Source organism: Pseudoliparis swirei, chromosome 19 (assembly GCF_029220125.1).
Source record: "Pseudoliparis swirei isolate HS2019 ecotype Mariana Trench chromosome 19, NWPU_hadal_v1, whole genome shotgun sequence".
Classification (NCBI taxonomy): domain Eukaryota; kingdom Metazoa; phylum Chordata; class Actinopteri; order Perciformes; family Liparidae; genus Pseudoliparis; species Pseudoliparis swirei.
In genome coordinates this window covers 27,992,303-28,013,331 of record NC_079406.1, presented here as the reverse complement: position 1 = coordinate 28,013,331, position 21,029 = coordinate 27,992,303, and the positions used below count along the sequence as shown (strand labels likewise).

General features: G+C 44.5%; 2 protein-coding genes across 5 annotated transcripts in view; both read right to left on the bottom strand.

Moving 5' to 3' along the window:
• Positions 1-4,245: 4,245 nt before the first annotated feature.
• On the bottom strand, positions 4,246-16,952 carry canx (calnexin). 3 transcript variants are annotated; one of them, XM_056439544.1, is made up of 16 exons: positions 16,871-16,952; positions 11,248-11,478; positions 10,041-10,114; positions 9,886-9,944; positions 9,380-9,521; positions 9,097-9,178; positions 8,763-8,955; positions 8,040-8,229; positions 7,855-7,968; positions 7,612-7,768; positions 7,315-7,530; positions 6,471-6,590; positions 6,207-6,305; positions 5,465-5,729; positions 5,308-5,390; positions 4,246-5,209 (listed from the first exon to the last, which is right to left on the bottom strand). In XM_056439544.1, the coding sequence occupies exons 2-16, from the start codon at positions 11,473-11,475 to the stop codon at positions 5,144-5,146; spliced, it is 2,088 nt and encodes a 695-aa protein (XP_056295519.1). In that variant the 5' UTR covers positions 11,476-11,478; positions 16,871-16,952; the 3' UTR covers positions 4,246-5,143. The 3 variants fall into 3 exon arrangements, with proteins under 3 accessions (XP_056295519.1, XP_056295518.1, XP_056295517.1); XM_056439543.1 differs by lacking the exon at positions 6,207-6,305 and having other exon boundaries at positions 5,465-5,495; positions 5,532-5,729; XM_056439542.1 differs by lacking the exon at positions 6,207-6,305.
• Positions 16,953-20,574: 3,622 nt separating this feature from the next.
• Positions 20,575-21,029, bottom strand: part of mgat4b (alpha-1,3-mannosyl-glycoprotein 4-beta-N-acetylglucosaminyltransferase B) — a 64,811-nt gene continuing 64,356 nt past the window's right edge. For both annotated transcript variants that reach the window (XM_056439560.1, XM_056439559.1), the window contains exon 15: positions 20,575-20,906. In XM_056439560.1, the coding sequence (XP_056295535.1) occupies positions 20,883-20,906 (24 nt within the window). In that variant the 3' untranslated portion in view covers positions 20,575-20,882. The remainder of the gene's footprint in view (positions 20,907-21,029) is intronic.

The window sequence follows — 21,029 nt, the reverse complement described above, 5'->3', positions numbered from 1 at the left end:
TGCTCTGGTTGCAGTGGGGTCACTAGTTGCTCTGGTTGCAGTGTGGTCACTAGTTGCTTTGGTTGCAGTGGGGTCACTAGTTGCAGAGTGGTCACTAGTTGCTCTGGTTGCAGTGGGGTCACTAGTTGCAGTGTGGTCACTAGTTGCTTTGGTTGCAGTGGGGTCACTAGTTGCTCTGGTTGCAGAGTGGTCACTAGTTGCTCTGGTTGCAGTGGGGTCACGAGTTGCTCTGGTTGCAGTGGGGTCACTAGTTGCAGTGTGGTCACTAGTTGCAGTGGGGTCACTAGTTGCTCTGGTTGCAGTGGGGTCACTAGTTGCTCTGGTTGCAGAGTGGTCACTAGTTGCTCTGGTTGCAGAGTGGTCACTAGTTGCTCTGGTTGCAGTGTGGTAACTAGTTGCTCTAGTTGCAGTGGGGTCACTAGTTGCTTTGGTTGCAGTGGGGTCACTAGTTGCTCTGGTTGCAGTGTGGTCACTAGTTGCTCTGGTTGCAGTGGGGTAACTAGTTGCTCTAGTTGCAGTGGGGTCACTAGTTGCTCTGGTTGCAGTGGGGTCACTAGTTGCGTTGGTTGCAGTGGGGTCACTAGTTGCTCTGGTTGCAGTGTGGTCACTAGTTGTTCTGGTTGCAGTGGGGTCACTGGTTGCAGTGGGGTCACTAGTTGCTCTAGTTGCAGTGGGGTCACTAGTTGCTCTAGTTGCAGTGGGGTCACTAGTTGCTCTGGTTGCAGTGGGGTCACTAGTTGCAGTGTGGTCACTAGTTGCTCTGGTTGCAGTGGGGTCACTAGTTGCTCTGGTTGCAGTGGGTCACTAGTTGCAGTGTGGTCACTAGTTGCTCTGGTTGCAGTGGGTCACTAGTTGCTCTGGTTGCAGAGGGTCACTAGTTGCTCTGGTTGCAGAGGAGTCACTAGTTGCAGTGTGGTCACTGGTTGCAGTGGAGTCAATAGTTACTCTGGTTGCAGTGGGGTCACTAGTTGCTCTGGTTGCAGTGGAGTCACTAGTTGCTCTGGTTGCAGTGGGGTCACTAGTTGCTCTGGTTGCAGTGGGGTCACTAGTTGCTCTGGTTGCAGTGGGGTCACTAGTTGCTCTGGTTGCAGTGGGGTCACTAGTTGCAGTGTGGTCACTAGTTGCTCTGGTTGCAGTGGGGTCACTAGTTGCAGTGTGGTCACTAGTTGCTCTGGTTGCAGTGGGTCACTAGTTGCTCTGGTTGCAGAGGAGTCACTAGTTGCAGTGTGGTCACTGGTTGCAGTGGAGTCAATAGTTACTCTGGTTGCAGTGGGGTCACTAGTTACTCTGGTTGCAGTGGGGTCACTAGTTGCTCTGGTTGCAGTGGAGTCAATAGTTGCTCTGGTTGCAGTGTGGTCACTAGTTGCTCTGGTTGCAGTGGGGTCACTAGTTGCTCTGGTTGCAGAGGGTCAATAGTTACTCTGGTTGCAGTGGGGTCACTAGTTGCAGTGGAGTCAATAGTTGCTCTGGTTGCAGTGTGGTCACTAGTTGCTCTGGTTGCAGTGGGGTCACTAGTTGCTCTGGTTGCAGTGGGGTCACTAGTTGCTCTGGTTGCAGTGGGGTCACTAGTTGCAGTGTGGTCACTAGTTGCTCTGGTTGCAGTGGGGTCACTAGTTGCTCTGGTTGCAGTGGGTCACTAGTTGCTCTGGTTGCAGTGGGGTCACTAGTTGCTCTGGTTGCAGTGGGTCACTAGTGTGGTCACTAGTTGCTCTGGTTGCAGTGGGGTCACTAGTTGCTCTGGTTGCAGTGGGTCACTAGTTGCAGTGTGGTCACTAGTTGCTCTGGTTGCAGTGGGGTCACTAGTTGCTCTGGTTGCAGTGGGGTCACTAGTTGCTCTGGTTGCAGTGGGGTCACTAGTTGCTCTGGTTGCAGTGTGGTCACTAGTTGCTCTGGTTGCAGTGGTCACTAGTTGCTCTGGTTGCAGTGGGGTCAGGTCACTAGTTGCTCTGGTTGCAGTGGGGTCACTAGTTGCTCTGGTTGCAGTGGGGTCACTAGTTGCTCTGGGGTCACTAGTTGCTCTGGTTGCAGTGTGGTCACTAGTTGCAGTGTGGTCACTAGTTGCTTTGGTTGCAGTGGGGTCACTAGTTGCTCTGGTTGCAGTGGAGTCACTAGTTGCTTTGGTTGCAGTGGGGTAACTAGTTGCTCTGGTTGCAGTGTGGTCACTAGTTGCTTTGGTTGCAGTGGGGTAACTAGTTGCTCTGGTTGCAGTGGGGTCACTAGTTGCTCTGGTTGCAGTGGGGTCACTAGTTGCTCTGGGGTCACTAGTTGCTCTGGTTGCAGTGTGGTCACTAGTTGCAGTGGGGTCACTAGTTGCTCTGGTTGCAGTGGGGTCACTAGTTGCTCTGGTTGCTCTGGGGTCACTAGTTGCTCTGGTTGCAGTGTGGTCACTAGTTGCAGTGGGGTCACTAGTTGCTCCACACATTCACTAAGGTATAATATTAAGATGCTAAATGATATTTCAGAGCTACGTCTGCATCATTAATAATTAAACACCTTCAGCCTCTCGTTCAGTTTCCTTTTGGCCTTTTTATTCATCAAAACAAAATGTTTACTGCGTGTCCACATACACACACATACACACACACACACACCTCCACCATCACAGTATTTCAAAGTCGACCTTTAGGCGCGCCGCCTCCTTTAATAGTTTGTGTACATCGGGCTGCAGGTTCAAAACACGATGACAACAAAAATAATAAAGTACAGTTACAAGAATAAAGTTTGACCAGCAGAGAGTTCAGCCACAGAAACACGATGAAGAGGCTGAAACATCGGGAGGGAACGATGAAGACTACAAGCAGTTCACAGCCACACATGGAACTAGCTTCCTGTTTAACCTTACAAAATAAAAGGAGGGAGGGTTATGGAAGCCGGGAGCTCCAAGTCCACCTCGAGCTCTGGAGCCCCGCCCACCATCCACCGGGTCGGCCAATCAGTGAAGCCCACAGAACACGACACAAAGACCACGAGGGAACACGGCTGGATTCATGGAGTCACTTCTTTATCAAACACCTTCAAGAATCACAAATCCAGCTTCAGACTTTACATCTTTAAAATCTCCACGAGGCCGGAGTCATCGCTGGGGTCACAGAAGTAAAAGTCGGGGGGGGTTACAGTTCGTAGCTTCTTATGCATTATAAATAATCCTCTAAAAAAAAGGATTTCATGATGAATAAAAAATAAAAAAAACACATAATTCAGAATCTTTACAAAATGTATGATTATTTCTTGTTTTCCGAGTGATCGCACCAACGGAGACGGTTCTGTCCTGATGGCGAGAGGTCAAGAGGTCAAACTACGGGGCCTCGTGAAAATACGCTCTGAATCCCGTTCAGATTCCAGCCCTGGTTTTATTTTGGCGGGTTGGTTTCCTCTTCATTAAGCAAAGTTATTTTTACCAACGTAAGAGACGTCAACGGCTACAGAAGAGGTGCGTTTGGACCTAAAAGGTGAACACATCCGACCCCAGGAGGACCAGGACCCACAGGGACCAGGACCCACGAGGACCAGGACCCACAGGGACCAGGACCCACAGGGACCAGGACCCACGAGGACCAGGACCCACAGGGACCAGGACCCACAGGGACCAGGACCCACGAGGACCAGGACCCACGAGGACCAGGACCCACGAGGACCAGGACCCACGAGGACCAGGACCCACGAGGACCAGGACCCACGAGGACCAGGACCCACGAGACCAGGACCCACGAGACCAGGACCCACGAGGACCAGGACCCACGAGACCAGGACCCACGAGACCAGGACCCACGAGGACCAGGACCCACGAGGACCAGGACCCACGAGGACCAGGACCCACGAGGACCAGGACCCACGAGGACCAGGACCCACAGGGACCAGGACCCACGAGGACCAGGACCCACGGGGACCAGGACCCACGAGGACCAGGACCCACGAGGACCAGGACCCACGAGGACCAGGACCCACGAGGACCAGGACCCACGAGGACCAGGACCCACAGGGACCAGGACCCACAGGGACCAGGACCCACAGGGACCAGGACCCACAGGGACCAGGACCCACGAGGACCAGGACCCACGAGGACCAGGACCCACGAGGACCAGGACCCACGAGGACCAGGACCCACGAGGATCAGGACCCACGAGGATCAGGACCCACGAGGATCAGGACCCACAGGGACCAGGACCCACGAGGACCAGGACCCACGAGGACCAGGACCCACGAGGACCAGGACCCACGAGGACCAGGACCCACGTGGGTACGAAGACTTTAATTGGACTAGAGGAGCCGGCGAGCTGCTGTCGTGTAGCTTTGGACAAATAAAACAAAATCTACACTAATAGTCCAACGCCGTCTCTCCAACCACTTTCGGCTCGGTGGTTCTGACCCCTGACCTCTTGACCTCTGACCCCCCCATCAGGACATCCCAACACAGCAGAAATACGGAGGAAACATGAGCGCTGTGTGTGGCGCAGCATTACAACGAAACACAACGAAACTAAAACGACTAGAACGAGAAAAGGAAGCGAAGGGTTCAGTGGCCATTCGTTTAAAGCGTTAGCACGGCGGCTAACCGCGAGCTACGCTGATAAATCTAGGACGGCTAACGAGCCAAATGTTAAGTCGGCCAATTAGCGGCTCGGCGGCTAATTACACTACGGGTGGGCGTGTTAGCGGCCCGTTGTCAACGCTCATCAGCGGGTGGGATAATATATTATATTCGTGGTATAAGTTCTGGAGCTAATCGGCGACACGTTGGGGTTCATCCCAGAAGGAGAATCGATCGGCTCGGCGTCTCATTGGTGGAGAGAACGGGCCTGCCGCCCGGCGACCAACCGCTGAGCAGCTCTCGGACGCGGCGCCGCCCCGCTCAGGTGGAATGATGCTGGAAGGTTTATCTTTTTTTAGTTAATCTCAATTAATCTCTTTTATAAACAAGAAGAAAACAAATCCTTTTAAATCACACTAAGTCAGTCCTGTTCACACTGGAATCATCTTCATCTTCATCATGAGCAGGCGTCCACTGGTCGGAGGTCTTGATTAGTTTCCTGTCGGCTTCTCCGCCTCCACGGGGATCCACGTGGGCTTCATCGCCTCGGAGCAGACGAGAGGGGGGGGGAGGGAGGGAGGGGGGGGCGGGGTCAGGGCTGTGGAGTCAGAGATATCAGTCCTTTCTGACCTTCCTGTTCCTGGGAGATCTCCTCAGAATGTCGTCCTCTGCAGACGACTTCTGCAGAAAGAGTTTCACGGTTTAGTTGAAGCTCAAATCCGCTGCCGGCGAGTCGGGTGAACGGTAACCGGCGGCGAGCGTTAAGCGCGTCTCCTCACCTCGTCGCCCGTCGCCTCCTTCTCCTTCTCCGCCTCCTCCTCGTTCTCTGCAGGACTCTCGTCTGCGTCGCTCTTCTCTGCAGCTGAAACATTAAATAAAGATTTAGAAATCAGACGGAGGACGAGGGCCGAGCTGAACTCTGGACGCGGTGGATACCTGGACTGCTCTTCTCAGCCTCCTCCTCAGCCTCCTCCTCAGCCTCCTCCTCAGCCTCCTCCTCAGCCTCCTCCTCCTCAGGCTCCTTAGCCTCCTTAGCCTCAGGCGCCTCAGGCTCCTCAGCCTCCTTAGCCTCCTTAGCCTCAGGCTCCTCAGCCTCCTTAGCCTCCTTAGCCTCAGGCTCCTCAGCCTCAGGCTCCTTCACGTCGGGCTGAGCTTCGTCGGTCTTCTTGTACTCGGCTGCCGGCGTCTCCGGGCTCTTCTTCTGCGGAGCAGAAACATGCAAACTCATCAGCTGCAGAGCTCTGGCTCGTCTTCACAGGAACACGAAGAAGATTAATAATGAACGGACGGCGTCAAAAAGGGCAAAGACACCTTTAGAGAAATGTGTCAATTATTAAGCGATTCAAAAGAAATTCTCAATAGTATCAGAAAATGTGCAAAATAAAAAAAAATCTCAGAAGTGAAAAAAATCCCTGCAAAATGTTAAATACATACGGGATTTTAAAAAAAAATAACAATTATTAAAATGAACATTTTAATTGCAAAAGAAATAAGAATCTTCAAAGTTATTAAATGAGAAGTAAAGTCCAGAATCTACAGACTCACCAATCAGACGTTTCCTTTGTCGCTCGTGTCTGACATTTCACGACAATACAGACGTCTAAACCACGACACACACACACACACACACACACACAGCGACAACACACACAAACAAAGCTACACTAGCGGCGGTCACCAGGCCTGAGGAGGCGGGTCGGCTCGGGGGTCCAGCTTCGTTAAACTCTTCCTGTAAGCTGGTGAGACTCAACTGACCCTGACCTGATGCTGACGACCTCTGTGGAAGTCAGACACACAACCACACACACAACCAGACACACACACACACATAAGGCCGCCTCAGAGGAACGTCAACTCGGCATTTCTGAACTTTAAGTCGGCTCCTCTCTGCATTTCCCTCGAGGAATAAAGATTCCTCCACCCAGCTGTGAGTGTGTGTTACCTTGCCGGTGCAGCAGAAGACGATGATGAGGACGAGCGGCAGAGCCACGGTGAGCACGTAGACGACCCAGAGCCACGGGCGCTCCTCAGCGGCGCTCAACATCTGAGTCGCCAAACCGGGCTGAAAACAAACAAACACACAAACAAACAAACATTAAACACACAAACATTAAACACAAACGTTGCTTTTATTTATTAAATGGAGTTTATCGAGTTATCATAAAAGGTGATTGCGAGCTGTATATAATAAACAGATTCTGTGGACGCTTATTTAGAGTATCTTAATAACTCAGGAGCTGATGGCTGGTGAATTCAAACTAAACTTTATTGAAACCGCAAAGTCACAACAATAACACAAACTACCAGACGGACCAGCAGTCGAGCGGTTAATGGTTTATATGAGTAACATTTAAAAGGGACCAGAAATGTCCCTCATTCAAGAATAATAATAATTTTTTTATATTTCTTCGCATTTATTTTTGTCATGATTCCAATTTATATTTGTACTTTTAGTTGAAAATTATCGTATACATTTTAAATAATAATTTATAAAGTGATCATTTAAAATCACTATTAAAAAAAATTATGATCGGATGAATTTGAAATAAAAAATGGCTTATATTAAGCACAAAAAAATTAATAATCTAATAAAATTAAAATAAAAAAAAGTAGTAGTTATTAAAAAAGTGAAGTAAATAAAATGACAAAAAAGTAATACTTCTTTAATCTTAAATTAAATAAATGTCTTAATTAAAAGAATTTCTTCCTTTCTTCCAACTCATTTCTTTTGCATTTATTTCTTGGTAAACCTTTATTTAATAGTTGTATATTCCCGGTTCACTCACGTCGGCGGCGCCCTCGGCGGCCTTCTTCAGGCCCCAGCCGTCGGCGGCCCAGCGGTCGGCGGTGGCGCGGTCGTCGGTGATGAAGAAGTTGTCGAAGAAGATGTCGGCGGTCATGGACCAGAGCTCCAGCCCCACGGCGCTGAACGGCGTCATGCGGAACGGCTGCAGGTCCTCGAAGAACGCCGGGTTGGAGATCTTCCTCGGCTTCCAGACGCCCTGAGGACGCAAAACCAAACCGTCACCCGTCGGTCCCGAAGAACGGCCGGCACCTGAACGCCTCGCGGGTCTCGCGCCCACCTGGTAGTTGGGGTTGTCGATCATGGCCGGCTTCCACTTGCCCTTGTGGTTGGGGTTGTCGACGACGGGGCGCTTCCAGGAGCCGCAGCCGGGGGCGCTCTCGCAGAGCGGGTTGGGCACCTGGGGGGCCTCCCACTCGCCGTCCATGTCCTGGTCCCTGAGGGCCGGGAGACGAGACAGGTGAGCGAGCGGAGGTCGACTCGCTGCCTGGGAACCGGCCAATCGGAGGCCCCCGTGTCTCACCAGTCTTCTGGCTTCAGGGCTTCGGGGTCTCCGATGTACTCGGGCTCCTCGTCCAGCCAGCCGTCGGGTTTCACCGCGTCTTCATCTGGAACCTGAGAGGGGGCGTCCTCGTCCCTACACACACACACACACCTGTAAATAACCACACATACACACAGGTACACACACGCGGCGCGGCCGCTCACCAGTCCTCGGGCTTGGCGGCGGCCGGGTCCTGGATCTTGGGCCTCTCGTCCCAGTCCTCGGGCTTCTGGTCCTCGGGGTCCTCGATCTCGGCGGCCGGGTTGATGGCGGGCGACATGTCGGTCAGGAGGCTGCCGCTGTTCACCTGCGTCTGGTCCACCAGCACCTCGAAGGTGTTGTCAGGGTTCAACACTAGGGGGCGACAGAGGGCAGGATTTACATACCTGGACGTCTTACCAGAGTGTACAGGTGTGTACCTTACAGTGTGTACCTTACAGTGTGTCTCTTACAGTGTGTGTGTATAGTGTGTACCTTACAGTGTGTACCTTACAGAGCGTCTCTTACAGTGTGTAGTGTGTATCTTACCCAGTGTGTACAGGTGTGTACAGTGTGTATCTTAGTGTGTCTCTTAGTGTGTATCTTACAATGTGTACCAGTGTGTATCTTAATGTGTACCTTACCCAGAGTGTACCTGTGTGTATCTTACAGTGTGTACCTGTGTGTTTCTTACCCAGAGTGTACCCGTGTGTATCTTACAGTGTGTATCTTACAGTGTGTACCTGTGTGTATCTTACAGTGTGTACCTGTGTGTATCTTACAGTGTGTACCTGTGTGTCTCTTACCCAGTGTGTACCTGTGTGTCTCTTACCCAGTGTGTACCTGTGTGTCTCTTACCCAGTGTGTACCTGTGTGTATCTTACAGTGTGTACCTGTGTGTCTCTTACCCAGTGTGTACAGGTGAGTCTTCTTGTCGGTGTAGTACGTCCTCAGGTCAGAGTCGGGTTTCTTGGCGTGTTTTTCTTCGTACTCTCCTGTTTTGGGGTTCTTGTGTCTGAAGATGAAGTGAAGTTTGTATTCTTCTCCACATTTATCAGGTCCGAACATGATGGTGTACGGAGTCTTGTCCACGAACTGGTCCTGGGACGGGACAGCACGCCGTTGTTAAACTACACCGTTTATTACAGACAGAAGCTGTAAGCAACGTAATCATCACTGCATTTCCATCCTGCCGACGGTCCTCGAACGCATCACCAGAACACGTCTCCAGGTGGAACTCACCAGGTCGAGGTCGGCGGTCTGAGACAGCAGCTTCACGTAGGCGCCGCCGCAGTCGATGCCGTTCTGGAAGTTCACCTCGTACCTACGAGAGAGAGAAGAGCGATGATGACGAACGACATCAGAGAGAGAAGTGATGAAGACGAAGGTGAACGATGTCCAGAGAGAAACCAGAGAGAGGAGTGATGAAGATGAAGGTGAACGACAACAGAGAGAGTGATGAAGACGAAGGTGAACGATGTCCAGAGAAACCAGTGATGAAGACGAAGGTGAGCAGGACTCTTACTGGACGATGAGCGGCTTGGTGTCGAAGGTGAAAGTTCGCAGCAGCTGAGCCGAGATGGCGTGATGTTTGGCCCGAGACTTCAGGACCAGACCTTTATCTCCGGGGAGCTTGCTGTCCTTCATGTCCTCCACCGCCCATTTACCTGGGGATCACATCTTCATCTTCATCACTACGCAAATGAGTCGTTTGATGGTTGACGGTATTGGTAGTTTTATTGTGAAGGAGTGTTTTAACAGTGAGGTATTTTTAGTTTTATTGTGAACGTATCATTAGTTTTATTATGAAGGAGTAGTTAACAGCGTGGTAGTTAGATTTATTGTGAAGGAGTAGTTAACAGCGTGGTAGTTAGTTTTATTGTGAAGGAGTATTTTAACAGTGGGTTATGGTAGTTTTATTGTGAAGGAGTATTTTAACAATAAGGTATTCTTACCTTTACCTATAACAGTATATTTACTGTGTAGTATTACTACTTTTACTTCGTGTACTTTCTGTATTCGTGTACTTACCGTCGTACTTGGCGATGTCTTCGTCAGCGTCTTCCTTTTTGGCGATGGACAGAACCCACCTGAAACCACACAGGTGAGTTAGTCACCTGACCAGAGGCCTCTCAGGTGAGTTAGTCACCTGACCAGAGGCAGCATCTCTCAGGTGAGTTTCTTACCCGTCCAGCGTCCCGCGGTCGAAGGACTCTGCGATGAAGTGTTCCCCCATGGGCTCCGGAGCCTTGTAGGTCACCTGAGGAAGAAGAGGACTCACCTTAGATCACTATCTCTATTCAGAAGTGAAGAACAGTTATAAAAACACACAAATAGAACAACAACAAATATTTAACGATAAAAAAAGTTTAAGAAATACTGAAGAGTATAAAATAAATGTAGCGAGAAAATAAGGTTAAATTAATTAAATTCTATTCAGAAGATATATATATCTATATAGATATATATCTATGGCGTACAATATTGTAAATAAAACATAATTCAGCTCAAAGTGCTAATAGTCCAAATAAACAAGAAAATTAAAAAATACGACAATAACAAATATTAAGAGAAAAACAAAAAAAATGTTTTGAGAGTTTAATTAGTTTAAGGGAGAATTTTCTAAAAAACAACAGAATTAGTTTTTTATCTTCAAATCACATTTTCAACAGATAGAAAATAGAGGGCGGAGATAATTTAATAAACAAAACATAAAAATTGTCAAAGTGTTAATAATAGTTACAATAAAATCCAGGAAAACAACAGAAATAGAACAATAAAAACTATTTTAAGAGGAAAAAACACAAAAGTGTGAGAAATACTAAATAATATAAAATAAATATCGTGAGAAAGGTTAAATTAATCAAAACCGAACCGAAGTTGTTGTTTTAATCTTTAAATCACATTTTACACAGAGGGTTTATAAACACTCTATTCAGAATATATATATAGGTCGTACGCAAATGAAATAATTAAAAAATAAAAATGCTGATCAAAGTGCTAATAATAGTTAAAATAAACAAAATAACAAAAATAGGACAATATAAACTATTTAAAGATTAAAACATGCTAAAAACTAAATGAATGTAGTAAGAAAAAGGTTAAATTAAAACCATCAATAAGAGTTGTTTTTTAATCTTTAAATCACATTTTCCACAGAGGATTTTATAACTACTGTTTTCAGAAGATAGATATAATATATATAAGGCGTACACAAATGTAATAAACATAATACAACAATGCAGATCAAAGTGCCAATAGTAGTTAAAATACACAAGAACATTACAAAAAGACACTAAAAACTATTTCTTTAAACACTAAATAAATGTAAAATAAAGTTATTGCTGTGAAATGACCTAAGGAGTTTTCTTGACCCCGTCGGCGGTCGCTCACCTTGGGTATCGGCGGGGCCTTGGGGATGGGGGGCGCCTCCTCCTGCTCCCCCTCCAGCTCCCCCTCCTCCGCTCCGGGGAGACTCAGCTCCAGCTCGTCCTCCACGTCCACGTAGTCGCCCAGAACGTCGTCCTCCATGGCGCCCTCGGCCCGAGAGACGGAGGACAAGCTGAGGAGGACGAGGAGGCCCGATGCCAGGAGGAAGAACAACCCAAACTTCTGATCCATAGTCTGGGGGAGGAGGAGGGGGAAGAAGAGGAGGGAGGAGAGGGGGAGGAGGAGAAGAAGAAGAGGAAGGGAAGAGTAGGGAGATTATGGGGGGGGAAGAAGAAAAGGAGGGGGAGAAAGTGGGGTGAGAGAGGAGGAGGAGTATATGAGGAGGAAGAGGGGCAGGGGGAAGAGGAGGAAGAAGAGGAAAAGGAGTGAGCACATCAGTTTGTTTGTTCTATGTTCAACAGTTTCTCGTCCCGGCTGCATTTTAAAGCTCTACAGACGTTTCTATAAATAAACTACTTCATTAACACACACACACACACATTAAACACACACACTATCCATCGCCCGGGTGACAGACCGGCACCCATGAGACACGCAACCTTAACGGGATTAACACAGACTGAACACACACACAACACTAAACACAGTAAACACACACACCTCACTAAACACACCACAGTAAACACAGTGTGTTTACAGGTAAACAACAGACGCCTCTATTGAACGGTTAAGACAATAAGAGCCTCTCTTCTTCTTGTTTATTTTCCCGTCTTAAACATAAATAAATCCTGTGAACATCAATCCATCAAGTCAAAATGATTATTATAGTTTCATCAGTCTCCATGAAGGAGATTATATTAAATAACCACTTATATTATACAATAACCACTTATATTATTATAACCATTTGTATTATAATATCAACCATTTGTATTATTATAACTACGTTGTGTTCGTTTCTAAATCTCTTTAAATAATCTTTTACTCAAATTGTTGTTCCGTTTAAACATTAAATATGTCGTTTAAAATTAAAATCATTGATTTGTTTTTCAGAAGAATATATATTTAAAATCTATTAAATAAAAGCTGCACCGGCAGATCGATATCACATCTTGATTCACAGAATAATCCTGTAGATCTCAGTGTGATAATCTGATGAGCAGGATTAGCATCCCCGGCTAACGGCCGCTAGCTGTTAGCTTAGCATTAAAGACGTGTGGCGTTGGAGTCGTGGTGAAAATATTAAAAACATGTACGACTGCATAATGTAAGCGCTGAATCAATAACTTGATTGATCCTAAAAAGTTGCGCATTTTTAAAGAACTAATTAAATGTTTATGGACAGACTTCACGAAGGAGATACTTGTGATTTTCCTGATTAATGTGATTTAATTACAATTATTCTATAAATTAAACTTTGTATTTGAGGTTTAACCTCTTCCACTCCACTGAGGACGCCGGCGTCCTTAAGCCCCTCCCCTTCCCTTTAAACGGCTCGCTCACGCAGACCACGTCAATAAACATGGGCATGTTTGGTATCCCAGCATTCAACACATCCTCATCTTTGCAAAGAACATATACATTTTCTTTTATTTCGTAATAATTTTTCACAAGAGGAGCCCAAACACACAATGTCTAAAGTCGCGATAAATGCAGCAAGTCGGGTCTTGCAACATTTCGACGGAGAAAAGGTACAGAATACACTTTCTAAGTAGATGTATTAGCGGAGGTATTAGCGGAAGTACTAGTGGAAGTTAGCAAAGAGCTAGCGGAATCAGAAAAGGTAAAAAGTTTTCCATTGAAACTTTTTTTTTGGCGCGCTGTGTCTTCCCTGACAGTAACGTGTTGAAGCCAGGAGACCGCGCTGTCTTTGCCCGGGCCATGAACACGGTGATTTGCTCCGTTTTTGTTTGACTACATTTTATTAGTAAGTTAGGTTAGACTTGTCAATCCCTTCGTCTCCTCTAGAGGAGACTTCCGGCTTTCTAACGACGTGTTGCATATGCAAATTGAGTCACACGTTACGGAACTCCTCTGAAATACGTGGGCGCAGCCAGTCTTCTCCTTACAGAATATATATATTCATATTCATGTATAGAAATATATATATATCTATGTTTATACATACATATATATTTGTGCGTGTATATATATATTATGTAGTATATACATATATATACTACATATATATGTCACTATGTGTGTATATATATCTATATATATGTAGTATATATTTATATGTATATATTATTTAGCAATACATCTGCTCTACTTGGAGTAAAAGTTATATTTTGCAGTGATATTACAGTTCTTTACATTGGTATATGTTGAAACATATCAACATGTAAAGGAAAACACCTTCAGTGTCTCATAATATCATTTGGGCACCATGTGTGCATTTGGAGTCTGCACATGTCCTTTTTGGAGCTCCGCCTGGATCTTTTCATGAAAAACAATGTAGGATTGTCATACTTTGTCCTATCCTCTTCAAATTCGAAGCAGATGTTTAGTACTAGTGCAGTTACACACCGATACTGTCCTTTTCCTGTACAGATACAGTCACAGGCAGTTATTTATGCTGAAATATACTTTATTATTTTAGGCGGACAAAAATCTCACATTTTTACTGACTTCAAAGGCCCACTGCTCTGTTTCTGTATGACCTAAAGGATTTTTGACAATTTCACAAGTAATCACAAGGGTAATCTTTCTAGAAAGCCTTCATTGATAAATTTATTCAGAGGGGTTCAGAAACTACAGCCATTTTAATTTAGTCAGATCATTTTAGGCGTTTTTGCTCGAAAATGGGGGTGGAGTGGAAGAGGTTAAAAGATTCTACAAAAAATGTGTTTAAATCATAAATCACAATTTTTTTAATGAAATAATCCAGTTGGCCTGTTAGTGATCTGACATATAGATATAATCATGCTATCTGACATATATAAATATAATCATGACATTAAAAAGGTGTTTTATATATTTATAAATGTAGTTTCCCAGTTATATAATAAACTGCTGGATTTGACAGTTTAAAAAAATAATTTCATTTTATTTATTTTACTGCAATTAAAGTATACAAATATATTTAAGTACATTATTATTTAAAATGTTCCTAAAACAGCCGTTTCAAACAAACAGGAGGAATGATTGAAGACTATTAATAATATTAAATATTATTATTAATTTGATTTATTTGAATTTTACTGTGATTAAAAAATACAAATATATTAAGTAAATTATTTTAAGCTAAATGTTCCAAAACAATGGAAATTACCACACAAACAGGAGGAATGATTAAGGACTAATAATAATATTAATTATTTATTTGATTTGACTGATTAAAAGATACAAATATATTAGGTACATTATTATTTTAAGTATTTTAAATGTTCCTAAAACAGCTGGTTTGAGCAACAGGAGGAATGATTGAGGACTACTTTCAGCGGCGGATGAATACACATCAGTGCAGCAGGACGCCGTATTGAATTTATGTATAAATGTCATTTTGGCGACACCGTGTTCCGGTAATAACGTCTTAGAAGCTCTCCGATTGGTCGATAGCAGGCGGTCTTGTCAGCTGAGTGAAACCAGCCCAAGTTCTCCACTCAGACTGACGGTCTGGATTTAAAGTTAGCCGGTTAATCTGATATTAAGAGTCCTTTTAGCCTGCAGGACATCTGCTGCTCAGATTGTCTGATAACATTAACTGGTCCCCGACTGGGTTTCTCTGGGATGACGTCACAGCAGACGGTTACTCTTCAGCCAGAAGGCAGCGGAGCCTTCGTAGTAAATATAAACACAGAATGACTGACTGGCTTTCTCAACCGCCAATGTGTGACTCATCTGTCCCGTTTGCGCCTCAAAGACCCGTTAACAACGGTTTCAGTCACAACTGTAACCAAATTATTTTAAGAATTTCCCTTCCTGCACGCATATATAAATATATTAAAATGTATAAATAAATAAAGTTATAAAAATATATAAATAAAATTATTAATATATATAAAATTATAAATAAATATAACATTATAAAAAGGTATATATAAATATATATATGTAAAATAAATATGAATATATATAAATAAATAGAACAATTATTAAGTGGTATTAAGGAAAAGAAACAATTGAATATTTTTATGATTCTTTTCATATTTTTTTTTTAACACAGATAATAATAATTTACTTATTGATTTCATGCATCATCGATATTTCTCTCAAAAAGTGACAAATTTTTGGGATATATATATTTTTTTAATCAACCACAGAAATGCCATCAGGAGCAGCGACATCATTAAATTAGTTGATTTATTTGGTTATTTGAATGCTAAATGGTTTCACATTCGTTTTTTAAGACGACTTATATTATAAAAACTTATTTTTTAAATACTTCGCAAACATGTCTTTTATTTTGCTGCTCGACTGGCCAGAATCTCAGGGAGAAATTGAAATGTTGCGGTAATACTTGCAGCCGGTTTGAAACCAGCCGGTCGAGCTGGTCGAGCTTCTGCTGGCATCGCCAGAGAGACCGGATCCAAGTCGTAAATCAACTCACGAGGTCCAAAGGGGGCGGAAGTTATACCCAAAAGTTTCTGTAAGATTATCGCCTTTAGAGGGAAATAAATCAATTGGTCGCGGGAGAATAAATTACGGCTTCCGGCTCCTCAAAAGAGGATTGAACTGATCGCCATTGTTGTTGTTTTCTTTTCTTATTTCACATCCTTGACTCTCTGCCAACTTCTCCCTGAATGTATTCACACAGGCTCAGTGTCGTGCATCACGTCAACCTGAATGAACACTTTGGTTGACGGGTTACAAGCTTGTGAAAAATACTTTCAAGGGAAGGACGAAAAGTACTCGAATCAGAGGAATGAGGCAAATATTGATTAATTTTATGCAGGCAATCAGTTCAGTTTCGTTTTTTGAGGATGCTTCAAATATTTAATTAGTTAAATTAGGGAATGAAAGGCTCTCCAGTCAGATTATATTGATCTTAATGAATGACCATTAATAACTACTGAAATACAATTGTAACAAGTACATCATAAATGTCATTTAATTGCTTTAGAGTGTATTTATTGTACTAAAGTGTTTACAATAAAATCTTTTTTTTAAACAAATTCTTGATGTCTTCTGCATAATTGTGTTGCTTTAAGAATCATTGAAATGTTTGAATTGTGGATCCAAACATTTCCTCCATTTTATGGACATTTTCATGACATTTGTAAAAATCGGTTCCCACAAACTGCAGCCTCACATATTAATGCGAGGCGGTGCATATTGAACCTTATTTAGATCCATTGAATGAAGTTTACTGAACATTATGGTTCATTAGAGTTAAATGCATGGCTGAATGTTTCCCGTTTTAGGGTTTAAAAGGTTAATAAAAAGGCCCACGCAGGATGCTAACAGGCTAGCTGGGTCCACCTGTAGTTAATTAGCTTCAGTTAGCCACTCGTGCTAACGCCGCACCGAATGCGCAGATATCCGCTTCTAACGGATTAAAAACGGACGTTATTTGAATGTTTAGCGAAGGGAGAGCACAAGTAAACCGACACGTCTCATAAAACCGCGGCTCTTTCGCCGTGTTCCCCGGGAATAAGCGCAGTTTATCGGCCTCTTTACTCACCTCGTCGGATGTGACCGCCTGGGAACGACTGAGGAGCGTCACATGGGATAGTGGAGGGCACAAGCCGCCTCCCCCCAGCGCGCTGATTGGTCGACACGATGGAACGTTTGACGTTTCCTGTCAACTGTCAACAGCTGATTGGTCGAAAGGGGGGGGGGGAATCTCGCTCGGATATGACAGAGCCCACCCCTCCTCCGGAGCTGAACCTCGTGGACAGCGTTGATTGGTCCAGCTGCCAGAGGAAGTGCGCGCTGATTGGTTAGAGCGTGGCCGATGGAAAGGAACTGCCGGTTGAAGATTCTACGAGGAAAATACCAGAATCTTCTATATTTTATCGTGAAGATTCAGCTCATTTTTGCACTCAAATTAAAGTTTATATACGAAGTAAAACTAATAATAAAATTATTTTAAAAATGAGGGTAAAGATGTCATTCGTTTTGATCACGAAAAACACTGAGTTTAATGTAGAAATATTGTTTATATTAGTATATTTTCTATTGATAAATGCAAAATAACTAAAGGTACCCCCACATTTAACTGGACAACCTCACCGTGACAACAGTTCCAGCTCCTGATTTCCCCTAAAACACACACTAGTATGTGTATTTTATGAGAGCCATGCTAGCTGTTCCCACCTGCTTCCAGTCTTTATGCTAAGCTAAGCTAACCTGCCTCCAGCTCTGCACTGAACGCACGAGACTAGAATCTGAACGTCTCATGACAATTTTCCATGAAATAATATCTGATTACTCCTTTAATTCCTCCCCCATAGCAGTTCAATGCAGCACATGTGGGAGTCATGTGACCTTCACCCATGTGACCCATGACCTCACCACAGTGATGGACCACAACTCTGCTTTCAAAGAAATGTGCTCGAACCTCATTATCCCCCTAAAAAACACATTTTTAAATGAGGTATTTGGAAAGTTCACAGCGTGAACCTCTTTGAGTCCACATGACTTTTATTGTGAAAAACACATTTATCAGGGTCACTCTAAATCACATCCTGTTGGTTTTTCTGCATTAAAATGGACATAAATTAAAACCTCGCAGCTTCTCCTGCGACCGTCTCTCGTCGCAGAGCAGTGATGTTGGGATTTCGTAATATTTTCTTGAGAAGATGAAACCTGATGACATTCACAGAAATCCCCCCCCCCACAAAAAAAACCAAAGCCGAGACACCAGAGAGCTTTTCATAACAAACACCCAGGAAGAAAGAAAAGAAACAATTTACATTTCTGTCTTTATTACAAGTCACAGATTGAATAGAAGGTAAAGATCATTTAAATAGAGTTTTATCTAAAGGATACAAAAGACAAACACAGGATTATAGCGATGCATTCCAGTGCATCTCACAAAGAAAACACAACTCGGAATGTTTCCTGAAGCTCGAAGACGCCGTTGACCTCGGGAAATGTTTTTCTTTAAATCCTTTCATTAATAATAAATAATCAATAAAAGAACGGGTGATTTGATCATTGGAAGGCGGCTACATTTGTCTTTGTTCTTCTGTTTTTAAAAATGTGAAAGACACGTAAAATCACCGTTTAGCTTGACGTCCTCGTTCTGAAAGACGAGCGGACTCTTTCGGTATCTGATGAGAACGTTTACATCATCTGAGGAACCGACAACGGACCCGAGGGAACCGAGGGAACCGACAAAGAGTGGAAGAGGTAATGAGGAGACGACAGAACGACGTCTCCACGGGGAAATACAACTAAACATGGCTGTTGAACAAAAGAGTCAACGAGAGAAAACTGGAAAGAAAAGAATCAGAAGTACAAGAGGAAACTAGAGTACTGTGGAGTACATCAGAGTACTGTGGAGTACCTTGAGAGTACTGTGGAGTACCTTGAGAGTACTGTGGAGTACCTTGAGCGTACTGTGGAGTACATCAGAGTACTGTGGAGTACCTTGAGCGTACTGTGGAGTACATCAGAGTACTGTGGAGTACCTTGAGCGTACTGTGGAGTACATCAGAGTACTGTGGAGTACATCAGAGTACTGTGGAGTACATCAAAGTACTGTGGAGTACATCAAAGTACTGAAGTACATCAGAGTACTGGGTAGTACATCAGAGTACTGGGTAGTACATCAGAGTACTGGGTAGTACATCAGAGTACCATGAAGTACATCAGAGTCCCGTGAAGAACATCAGAGTACTGGGTAGTACATCAGAGTACTGAAGTACATCAGAGTACTGAAGTACATCAGAGTACTGGGTAGTACATCAGAGTACTGTAAAGTACATCAGAGTCCTGAAGTACATCAGAGTCCTGTAAAGTACATCAGAGTACTGTAAAGTATATCAGAGTACTGAAGTACATCAGAGTACTGTAAAGTACATCAGAGTCCTGAAGTACATCAGAGTCCCGTGAAGTACATCAGAGTACTGTAAAGTACATCAGAGTCCTGAAGTACATCAGAGTCCTGTAAAGTACAACAGAGTACTGTAAAGTATATCAGAGTACTGAAGTACATCAGAGTACTGAAGTACATCAGAGTACTGTAAAGTACATCAGAGTACTGTGGAGTACATCAGAGTACCATGAAGTACATCAGAATACCATGAAGTACATGAGAGTACTGGGTAGTACATCAGAGTACTGGGTAGTACATCAGAGTACTGAAGTACATCAGAGTACTGTGTAGTACATCAGAGTACTGTAAAGTACATCAGAGTACTGGGTAGTACATCAGAGTACTGAAGTACATCAGAGTACTGGGTAGTACATCAGAGTACTGGGTAGTACATCAGAGTACTGAAGTACATCAGAGTACTGGGTAGTACATCAGAGAACTGGGTAGTACATCAGAGTACTGAAGTACATCAGAGTACTGAAGTACATCAGAGTCCTGAAGTACATCAGAGTACTGGGTAGTACATCAGAGTACTGAAGTACATCAGAGTACTGGGTAGTACATCAGAGTACTGGGTAGTAGAACAGAGTACTGGGTAGTACATCAGAGTACTGGGTAGTACATCAGAGTACTGGGTAGTACATCAGAGTACTGAAGTACATCAGAGTACTGGGTAGTACATCAGAGAACTGGGTAGTACATCAGAGTACTGAAGTACATCAGAGTACTGAAGTACATCAGAGTCCTGAAGTACATCAGAGTACTGGGTAGTACATCAGAGTACTGGGTAGTACATCAGAGTACTGGGTAGTAGAACAGAGTACTGGGTAGTACATCAGAGTACTGAAGTACATCAGAGTACTGGGTAGTACATCAGAGTACTGGGTAGTACATCAGAGTACTGGGTAGTAGAACAGAGTACTGGGTAGTACATCAGAGTACTGGGTAGTACATCAGAGTACTGGGTAGTACATCAGAGTACTGGGTAGTACATCAGAGTACTGGGTAGTACATCAGAGTACTGTAAAGTACATCAGAGTACTGGGTAGTACATCAGAGTACTGGGTAGTACATCAGAGTACTGGGTAGTACATCAGAGTACTGGGTAGTACATCAGAGTACTGGGTAGTAGAACAGTCGTGTGTGAAAAGGCCTCACTTAACTTAAACTAAATAAACTTCTTTAAAGTTAAACTCCGGCGTCGTCATCAGTAGTTGTTTTTTTTCTCGCAGCAAAGGATTGTGGGTACTTTGTCCGGGGCTCGTTTCCTGCTCTCCGTCCTCCTTAAGGCTGAACCCGGAGCAGCAGATACACGGAGGCATTCATATGGAGCGCGTGTGTGTGTGTGGGCTTTGAGGCCTTTGAGTCTGTGGGGTTTTGGAGCAGCAGGTTCAGAGTTCCCAGTGTTTTCAACATCTACCTTCCTGAACACAAGTCCTCCACACCGCCGGGGGATCTGCGTCCTGTTGTTATTGTTGTTATTGTTATTGTTGTTGTTGTTGTTGTTGTTGTTTACATGTTTCATCCCAGTCTGATCCACGCGCAGCCCTGCAGCGGCGAGGTCCGGCCAGACGGCGGCGCCGTCGCACCGCCGGTGTGAATCTGGCGAGCAGGGCTGGGGGGCGTGAGGGGGGGGGGAGGGGGAGGAGCTTCACTCAGCTTTCTTTATGAAGATCTGAGTCAGGAGAGAAACCAGAGAAACCAGAGAAACCAGTTACAGCAGACAGTTAGGGGATCATTTACTCTGTGGTGTTGAGGTGAGACTGTTTTCTTAATCTGAGGCGGATCCAACGGTCTG

What these genes read in the sequence shown, in the direction of transcription:
- canx (XM_056439544.1), bottom strand. Translation starts at nt 11,475, where the DNA reads ATGGATCAGAAGTTTGGGTTGTTCTTCCTCCTGGCATCGGGCCTCCTC. An exon ending in AGGCCCCGCCGATACCCAAG is followed by an intron (nt 10,115 to 11,247) that starts GTGAGCGACCGC and finishes CTTCTTCCTCAG; the next exon opens with GTGACCTACAAGGCTCCGGA. An exon ending in GACTCACCTGTACACACTGG is followed by an intron (nt 8,230 to 8,762) that starts GTAAGAGACACA and finishes GTCGCCCCCTAG; the next exon opens with TGTTGAACCCTGACAACACC.